The sequence below is a fragment of the Myxine glutinosa genome, chromosome 8 (genome assembly GCF_964187855.1).
Source record: "Myxine glutinosa chromosome 8, kmMyxGlut1.1, whole genome shotgun sequence".
Taxonomy (NCBI): Eukaryota; Metazoa; Chordata; class Myxini; order Myxiniformes; family Myxinidae; genus Myxine; species Myxine glutinosa.
In genome coordinates this window covers 24,549,652-24,560,112 of record NC_136268.1, presented here as the reverse complement: position 1 = coordinate 24,560,112, position 10,461 = coordinate 24,549,652, and the positions used below count along the sequence as shown (strand labels likewise).

Sequence of the window (10,461 nt, the reverse complement as noted above, 5' to 3'; positions counted from 1 at the left end):
AACTATGCAATTGCTGTTTAATATTCATGTCAATCGGATAAAAATTGACGATGTTTCACATGAAAATTGATGATTTTAAATGTTTGACCTTGAGTTGACCTGCCATCGTTTGACCTCAAAAATAGTTGGTTTCATAATTTAGTGATGTACTATGCAATTGCTGTTTAATATTCAGGTTAAATGGATGAAGAATGACCATTTTCAGATGAAAATTGATGATTTTAGAAGTTTGACTTTGAGTTGACTTTTCACCGTTTGACCTCAAAAATAGTTGCTTTCCCAATTCTGTGATGCACTATGCAATTGCTCTGTAATATTTAAGTTAATAAGTTTTGGGATTTGAGAGCATAAAATGCTGCCTGCCATGTGCAGCACTGGTTGTTGGTGCACCTTAAAGATCCCACGGTGGTCTATCATGACGAGGAGGGATTTGAGGCCCGCCAAGGAAATGAAATCTCCTGAAGAAAAGAAAAAGAAAAAAAGGAACTCCACCACCTTTTAGTACCCATGAGTGCAGCCGGAATAGCCCCTCAACTCCCGCCGAAGAAGTCAATAAGGGCATGACAGAAAAAAATGAACTTTCTTCTATAGACTCCGTATCACAATTTTGCTTTTAGTACGCTAACAATTTTTATTATTCTTCCCATTTTTCATAACTCGTGCCATTTTTTGCTGATTTTTCGCAATGTCTCGCCTTATGGTGTTTGATCACTAAGGCGGTGTTGCAGCTGTTGGTATCATAGGTGGTGCACAATTGGGCTGACGCTTTTTAAGCTTTTTCACGCTTTGAAAATATTTGGGTAACTAATTTGTTTTTAGGGTGATTAACATGTGCGTTATGTATACACAAGTTATATAAATAGAGTACGCGGCTTTGCTTCGCGGAGTCGGGATTAAAGGCAATTATAGATCGCAGTTATCGCGAGATTTCGTGGTGTCATGGCGGCGCTCACCCGCACGAGTTTTCAGAAGAAGTCTCGCATCAAAATTGCTCAAATTCCAGGAACGAGACCTTCTTTGCAAAACAGTCAACTCCTCGTATCAACTGGAGTCCCTTCGCTAGATTACCTGTTAGGTGGCATTTCACATGAACACGCAGTTACTTAAATACACGTTTTGTGTGCGGATTGTGCCTTTGGTGTATCAATTGGTTTGATGTTTTGGTTTTATCGCTCAATCCAAGCTTTGAACTTAGAACAGTTTGCGTTTCCTCAGGTGGAGGCCTAGCTGTGGGAACGCTGCTGCTGATAGGTAGGTGAAATCTTTAAACGACACTTTATCCTGAGGTGAAGACAAGTTCTAGTGTTGTGATAATTGCTAATTATTATTATGATGACGATTTTGATGATGATGATGATGATTGTTCGTGTGCAGTTGCATCATTATCTGGATGCCGCTGATGCAGTGCCCCCTGTTCTCAGTAAGCTGGTACTTATGTTGCCGACCTCGGAAGGATGATTGGCTGAGTAAACCCACGTGGTGTTAATTCAACGGCACGACAGGTGCTCAAACTCAAGACAGTAAGATCTCAAGCCGACTACCTTGATTAACCATTAAGCCAACAGCAGGCGTATTTTGATGATTTTTAATCCCAGAGCTCGAAGGATTTTGTATGAGTTTTATTTACCAAAATGTCTGAGGGTTGTTTCTGGGGTAGAATTATTATCGGTATAATTCAAAAATCTATTTCTGACAAAAATCTACTTGGTCGTTTTTCCACAATTCGCTCTTGAAGTGGGGGCAGCACCCCCTAACTGCAATATTGCGATTTTGCATCACGTGGTATTTTGGCTTTATACAGTTTGTCCTGGAAATCTGTAAAACTGCAGTATTGATACATTAAAAATAAGGTATCGTATGAACAAGTATCATCTCCTGGTTCATTTTCTACGCTGGACTACCTGCTATTCACAATATAATAAGATTGATAAGGTTATTTGTGACTATGCCCCAATTTTGTTGGTGATGCTCTTGAAAAATGTGTTTTAGCTACTTTTGTATTTGTCGAGAATTCATATATTCAACTTAAATGGTGATTATGGTATATTACAAATAATGAACTCGTATATTTCAGCTGTAAACATTTGACACCATCCATATGTTTGTATGGCATCTCGGGAACAAGATCATTACCTTTATACTGATTGGAGGTGTCTACAGGATACCAAATTTGACCAGATTCACTTTGTGATTTGAAACCTTCTGACCTTTTCGCAAATAAAATCCACCGAGCTCTGGGACTATTTCTGCTGTTATTGGCTGTAGCGACTCTTCTTGATTACTCTGCATGTTAAGGATCAGTGATCCGAGGTAGAATGTGGCTTCTTTCACTGACACCTCATCAAAGTTGGCTCTACATACTGCCCCTCACCGAGGGCTGAATTGTCGATGGCTGTCCCCTCTTTATTCGAAAGTTTGGTACTTCTGAAATAATCTGGTATTCTTTGAAAATTTTCTCGCAGAGACGGCTGGCGGGATATGTAGATTCATCCAAACTTGCCATGCATCGCTTATGAAGTGATGTTAGTCGTTCAGCGCTTTGCTTTTCTATCAAGGGTAGTGTTTATGTGTAGTTTGAGAGCATCAAATGCTGCTTTGTGAAGATGTTGTTTTGCGAGAGAATTCTTGTGGTTTATGGCTCCGCTTTACTGCATTTGCTTTATTGAGGTAATCTCTCCTACACGAATGATGATACGTAACCTCCTTAGATACGAGATTGATTCATAGCCGTGCAAGCATCACGTGATCCTGTAGTGCATCGGCTGCATCCTTGATGCTTTTTCAGTTGGATCCATCTCAAGGTTCCCAAGGGTTTCTCTCCTTCCTTTCCCACGAGATTTCGATACTTCCACACAAAATACAAAAGAGGAACTTCTTTGCAAAGATGACGGTAGAGCTAGTTTGGGGGCAATCTGCAACGCAGGACCGAAGGACAGGTTTTGCCGAAGTGCTTGTGACGTTATCCTGTTGTGTCTTGCAAATGGCAGTAAAGTATTGATACCATTGTGTATGATAATCTGTGATGTCATCATAAATGTCAGGTAGTTTGATACAAAAATACCGGGAGGTCTTGTCGAACAAACGCCTTGTTCTGTCACGTTGTTTGATTCTGTTCCACGATTGATCATCGAATGTTTTGACTTCATCAGCACTGTTTCCATCAAGATGTAAAATGCAAGTCCGTTTGGATGATGCCATAGTGTACTCTGGGTGGAATGTACACTGCACAGTACTCTGCAATAGTCAGAAAACATGGTATTTTAGTTTGATCGCCACCCAACATCACCAACAACATTGTACTTTCAGCCTTAATTATCTGGTATACTGGAAAGAAAATTCAATATATAACAATATGTTACTACGCCAAAACCACCACCTAAGCATCAGTAAAACACATGGTTGTATTTATTACCTCCGCCACCAAAAGTGGATGGAGGTTATGTTTTCACCCCTGTCTGTTTGTCTGTCCATTTGTGAAGAGAATATCTCAAAAGGTTGTGGACGGATTCTTACGAAATGTGGCAGAGATGTAGCGTATGTGACAAGGAGGAAATGATTCGATTTTGGTGAAAATCCGGATTCGGATCCGGCTAGTACAATTTTTTTAAAGTGATCCTTTACCATTGGGGAGATAGGGCTAAAACCAACATATAGCAGGATATCTCAAAAAGTTATGGAGGGACTTGGACGAAACTTGTTGGACAGGTTGTGTGTTTGACAAGGAAGAATCGATTCAATTTTGGTGAAGATCCGGATCCAGCTCGTAGAATTTTTAAAAAGTGATTCTTCACCATTGAGTTATATGGCCAACCAGGCGGAGGTATGCTCTCTACTGAGTGCCGTTCTCGTTATGACTGCAGTGGATGTTATTACCATACAAACAATAAATCAGGAAATTCGGAGGAGAATCTAGTCAAATTTGGCGTCGTTGTAGACACGTCCCATCAGTAAAAAGTCCAAGAGCTTGCTCCCTTGATGTAATACAAACATGGATGGTGTCAAATGCTTACAGCTGAAATATTCTTGTTCATTATTTGTAATATACCATAATCACCATTTAAGTTGAATATATGAATTCTCGACAAATAGAGAAGTAGCTAATACACATTTTTCAAGAGGGTCACCAACAAAATTGGGGCATAGTCACAAATAACTTTATCAATCCGATTATATTGTGAATAGCAAGCATTCCAGCGTAGAAAATGAACCAGGAGATGACACTGGTTCATACGATACCTTATTTGTATGTGTCAATACAGTTTTACAGATTTCCAGGACAAAACTGTTCAAAGCCAAAATACCACGTGACACAAAAGCGCGATATGGCAGTTGGGGGGTACGCCACTTCAAGAGCAAATTGTGGGAAAACGTCCAAGTAGATTTTAGTCAGAAATAAATTTCTGAATTCTACAGATATTTCTGCCCCAGGAACAACCCTCAGACCTTTTTGTAAATAAAAGTCAAATAAAATCCTCTGAGTTCTGGGGACTATTTTCGTCAATATCATTATGTTACTTCATTTCCATCACCGATTAGCCTGGTGTTGGCTTAGCTGTTTGGGTGCCAGCTTGGGATCCGAGGAACTGGGTTCGAATCCCGGTTGATCGCTGAATTAACGCCAGGGGGGTTGACTCAGCCTGTCATCCTTCCGGGGTCGGCAAATTGAGTACCAGTTCACTGGTAATTCCCTGTGTGTCGCAAGAGGCGACTAACAGGGTTGGCCGCAGGAAGGGCATCCGGCCATAAAACATTGCTTCAAAAAGGGGACCATGGTGCCCAAAAAAGGCCAACCCCTGCTCTGTGGGGAAAAATGGCCTCTAAAGGTGGTTGTTTTTTTTGTTTGAGCTCTGGGACTATGTTGTTGTTGTTGTTGTTGTTGTTTGGACATAAGGTTACTCTAAACCTATACAGAACTGTGGTTTTCCAAACCATCTGCTTCTCATTGGCATTGGGAAACATCAGCTGTTTTGTGATATTTATTCATTTGTTTTGCCCATGTTGAATTTTTGTTAAAATCTTGGGATGCATTGTGGGTGTCACGTGACCTTTTCCGTGAGCTTGTGTTCTATTTTTTTTCACTTTATTTATTTACTTATCAGGGGTACCCGACGTTCCGTGGTGCTGTTCTAATTCTGTTGGCATTTTGAAGAAATCAAATTTTGTCTTTTTTTCTGGGGGCCTAAAACACCTCTGTACACCCACAAAGGAATGGGGATGGGGATCATTTAATATTACCTTTCACAGCGTTTCAAAGTACAAAGGCTTAGGTACGAGCGATTTAAAAACAAGACCAATAGTCCATCAACAGCGTAGCTGGGCTTGTTGGACACTTTAGTTGAGGAGGATAGTTTGACCTGGGTGGGGATACCAGTTAGCAAATAATGTAAGTATTAATTGTTTTTGACTTCAGGCATGGACAGCTGGTTCGTGAATGACTTGGGTAAAAAAACGGCGAATGGCAAACGATGAACCAATAAATTCCACATAAATGTGCCACTTTCAGTCAAATGTCACACACGTTCTCTATATTTTCATTCTAAATAGCATCTTTCATCATTGTAATCACAAATTGATGCTATAGTATTAGTATACAACAACAACAACATGCATTTTAAGGCCATGTTCCCTGCTAGAGCGGGGGTTAGCCTTGCGGTCCCCATGACAATCTTCTCCATTTTGCCCTATTTTCTGCATCTCTCCTTGTTAACCCCCTTGCCCGCATTTCTTCTTCCACCATCTTTAGCCAAGTCTTTCTCGGTCTTCCCCGTCCTCTACTTCCTTCTACATTAACTTCCATCACTCTTCTCAACCAGTCACTTTCATCCTTCCTCAATACATGACCAAACCATCTCAACCTGTTCCTCTTCACAGCATCAATCACAGGCAATATTCCCATCATCTTTCGCAATTCATCATTTGTCTTCCTCTCTCTCAACGATACTCCGCACATCCATCGAACCATTCGCATTTCCACCCTTTCCAGCCTTCGTTGCTGCTCTACGTTCATTACCCATGTCTCGCTCCCACAAATCATAACACTTCTCACACATGCAGCATACACCTTTCCCTTCAGCTTCAGCGACACTCTCCTCCTCATCAGCACGCCACTCAGTTCCCGAAACTTCTTCCATGCACATCTCACTCGAGCAACCGTTGCCGAGTCTGATCCACCTTCTCCATTCAGCATGTCTCCGAGGTAGCAAAATGTTTTCACAATTTAGTATATCCACCTAAATATACTAAATATTTAGTATATTTAGTATATATATTAGTATATCAAAATATAATGTTAAATCACGATTATATTGAGATATGATCAAACCAGCGAACTGTCATCTGTTCACTTCCGGATTCGGGAGCAAGTTCTGTGTCGATCGCATTTCAAAATCATAATTGTATTGAGGAATTTCTGAAACCTCCTACCTACCTTACGACACCCGCTGGGACCCCAAAACGTTCCACACAAGGTTATTATGTTTCCTTTTAGTAAAATATGCAACTGCAATGGTTATTAGTTGCTGAACGCTGTCTCCCTGTCAAGTGACCAGATCCTCAGCTCTGATTGGTGTACGTTTGTAGGGACATATGGACAGACAAATGCTGTTCTAGACGGCATTGTCCTACGGGCTATGCCGAGTTGTTACAGCGTAAAAAGCCTTTTTTTTTTCTTTTTCTTTTTTTTTGCTTGAAACACTCCGTGACTCTCGCTGATGAACCTCTGAAAGTTTGATGAAGATCTGTTTGACCATCTGAGAAAAAGTTCCACACACACACACACACACACACACACACACACACACACACACACACACACACACACACACACACACACACACACACACACACACACACACATACACACTTATCTTATAGTATAAGTCTATAAGAGATGAGTTCCCTTGCAAGGAACTTTGATGAGGGAGGAGGCCATCAGGCCCATCAAAGCATGCACTATTATCAACCTATGGTTTTTGTGCAGACTCTATCCATTGTAAATGCCAAGCAAGGAAGCAGCACGTACAATTTTTAAAGCCTTTGGTATGACTCGGCCCAGGTTTCAACTTTGAACCACTGACCTTCCAGACTCAAACTGGACGCTCTAACCATTACATCACCGAGTCTGGTAAAAAAAAAAAGGATGAATATACTTGTGTCGAGTCTCTCAAAGAGCACATCACTTCCTGGAATGCACCATAGTTGTAAGTTTCTCATTTTCCTCGTATCCTGATTTTCCATATGAAACACTTACCCTGTGGTCTCCAACGTTAAGCCGTGGTAATCGCAAGATAAAGTGACTTTATTGGACAATGTTTTTTTTATGCCGATGAAGTCGCCAGAGGCATTATGTTTTTGGGTTGTCCGTCTGGCTGTCCATCCGTCCGTCCGTGATAGGTTTTTGTTTCCGCGATAACTTGAGAGTGGCTGAAAGGATTAAAATCAAACTTAGATCAAGTATGTATTATGATTTATTATGATGTATAGATGAACTGATTACATTTTGGGGTCAAGAAGTCAAAGGTCAGAGGCCATGCTCGGTAAAAATCCTGTTACCCGATAACTTGTAAAACAGCAATGGGATTTTGAGCAATGTTGGTACAGGTATGGATTATGATGCAAAGATGAACTGATTTTATTTTGGGGTCAAGAGGTCAAAGGTCAGAGTCTGTAATAGGTTTTTGTTACCACGATAACTTAAGAACGGCAAAAGGGAACCAAGTCAAACTTGGTACAAGTTAGTTTAATGATGTAAAGATAAACGGATTAGATTATGAGGTGAATGGTCACAGGTGAACCAGTGATGGGGATTTTGACCAAACTTGGAATAAGCACTTATTATGATGCCAAGACGAACTGATTAGATTACGTCGTCAGAGGTCATGTCAGGTAAAAATGTGATACTTGTGAACAGCTGAAAGGATTTAAATCAAACTTGGTACAGGTATGTATAAGGATGTAATAATGTGGGCAGAGGCATATCGGTCGAAGGCGGGACGTCAACAAGAGTTCTAGTTTGGTAATATGTTATTCTGTGGAAATGGTGCATTTTAGTAACTCATACCTTTATTATTGTCCTGTCAGGGTTAATGAGATGGTGTGTACCAAACCTGCGGTTAATCTCATATGCGATGAAGTTCGTGTTTTGTGCCAAAAATAACGTGCCAATTGCCATGTATTCATCCTGTGTGCTGTTTGCAGAAGAAGATGCTTTTGGAAACTACTCTCGTGTGTTGCTGAAGTATTTCTTAGCTGAAGGAGTGGTGTCACACCACGGCCTTTTTGTGGCCTCTGTGGATTTGCATCCGGATGAGATTTATCAGGTTTGTATTGACACCAAGCAGGAGGTTTAAATTGGGGATCGATGGACAAACTAACGATGAGCTGTTCGGGGCACTATCAAGCATATCGTGTGTGCGAGACAAGGATTGTTACCTAAAATGGATCACAAAGCTTCTAAAAGAAGCCAAAATACAGTACTTGGAAAAACACAAGCTGACAAAGAAAAGTACCTCAGTGAAAGAGCTGTATCTCCTCAAAACAAAAAACCTGGATAAATTTCTCATCTCACCGAAGGGGTACCTGTCCATACTGCAAATTCTCGACCAGGTGTTGCAAAGGCCCGAGTGGACATGCGTGTTGCACAATCCCGACGGATCTCTACCAGTGAATGGACTATATGGATTAGGTGGTTCTGAACACCAATGGGTATGACATATCTGGGGCTTGTGAATGTACAGGGTAAGTTTAAAATGATGATATTTAAAAGTATTGTTGCGGATCGCGGACAGATGTTATATTGACCGAGCGGTGGTGTATTACCGCGTCCGAACAGTTACTCCCCGATTAGAACCCGATCCCGCCCGATTCCACTCGAACGTTGGCCGAATCGCGCTACGCTAAATCAATGAAGGAAAGGACACAACGGCTGGGATAAATGAAACGACACAAGGGGGTACAGTTCTCAAGACCTCCGGAGGAGGATATAATTGGTGATGCAGAAAAGGGGTAGATTACAGGGTAAGAGGTAAAGCACAGAAAAGATGGGCACTTAGACACAGTCTTATCTATCCCCGACAGACCACAGACAAACGGGACAAGGCTGACTTACACGGGGATTGATGGCAGGGAAGGACAGGCAGTCGATAGCACAAGGTGCACCTTGGCTCAGGGGCAGAATCAAACGCGGTCCGGTCCAGAGATGCGGGGAGGTATTGCAGCGCTCGGAGGTGGCGTCTTCTCTCTCCAAGCTGAGGGCGCATCTCACGTCACCTCCCTCTTCCTGCGCATGCTCAGCGGGGAGTGACACGCCCTCGGCTCGTTGGCTCCGCCCCAGATGGAATCGGTCCGCCGCTTCTATTGGGTGCGGGGGGTTACCGGGCTCCGCCCTTGACGAGGAGCTGACAGCGAGCCCCTGCGTGGTAACCCCGTCGGAGCACATGTTCAATGGCGGCTAACCAAGCCGGAGTGAGGACGCACACTCCCCGCGCCGCCGCCGCTGTTGTTGTTGTTGTTGTTGTACCATGAGGAAGAGCTGCGGGGAGGTATTGGGAGGTCCTAAACTTTCTAACGGTGCCATACAATCACATTCTGGTGCAACGAAGAGTCAGAATTAATGGAAACGAGTCCTTAACTGACATAGACTAAGAATAACTAGCAAGATGTCCTATAGTTGTCTACGTGGGATGCGACATTTAATGGGGGAAATAGGGGAAGGTCGGGTCTACAGAGTGTTGTTTACAGACAATGGGACTAGGGAATGGGGGATTGGGGATAGTTGGGAAGTATTGGGGAAATAGGGGAATATTTACAAGCGGATATGGATGGAGGCCAATCTCATATCCGCAGCAGTATTCATGTTAGTGGGGTGATGAGGGGTAGCTGGCAGAGCTCTGAGGGCTGTTATAAACATCCTTTCATTTTGGTTTTGCCCACAGGAAAAATTGTGTGTGTGTGTGTGTGTGTGTGTGTGTGTGTGTGTGTGTGTGTGTGTGTGTGTGTGTGTGTGTGTGTGTGTGTGTGTGTGTGTGTCCGTGTGTCCTGCGGACCTTATTTAAGCTGTGCGTGGAACGGACACGCAGCGAGGCCTAGTTCGCGCCAACGAACACATTTTCCCGCCAAGGCCTCAGACGATGTTTGACGATTCCTGACGAGATACACCAGCCAATTTGGAGGTACATCGATCAGGCAAGACATTCTCATGTCGTGCGAGTTCGAGAGATTAAAATCCTGGCTTGGAAGCTCAGAGGCGAATGTGCATACCTCTAGTCTACACTATCCTGCCAGTCTAAGCAATCAAGTTGAAGACAAATATAAGTTGCACTCCCCTTTACGAAATACCTTACTCCTTTTGGAGAGGTCATCCGGCTTCCAGTCCTTCGAGCGAGGAATCGTACTTTCGAGCTCTCCACGGCATCAAAGTTTAGAGATCGTCGTTCGTGCTGACTTCGAAGCGGTGGTTCGTCC

At 42.6% G+C, this 10,461-nt stretch overlaps 1 protein-coding gene across 3 annotated transcripts in view; it reads left to right on the top strand.

The window, feature by feature from the left end:
• The first annotated feature begins 910 nt into the window (after positions 1–910).
• The window catches only part of ELP4 (elongator acetyltransferase complex subunit 4), a 71,085-nt gene continuing 61,534 nt past the window's right edge, over positions 911–10,461 (top strand). For all 3 annotated transcript variants that reach the window (XM_068124112.2, XM_068124113.2, XM_068124111.2), the window contains exons 1-3: positions 911–1,075; positions 1,216–1,251; positions 8,197–8,318. In XM_068124112.2, coding sequence (XP_067980213.1) covers positions 940–1,075; positions 1,216–1,251; positions 8,197–8,318 — 294 coding nt within the window. In that variant the 5' untranslated portion in view covers positions 911–939. The remainder of the gene's footprint in view (positions 1,076–1,215; positions 1,252–8,196; positions 8,319–10,461) is intronic.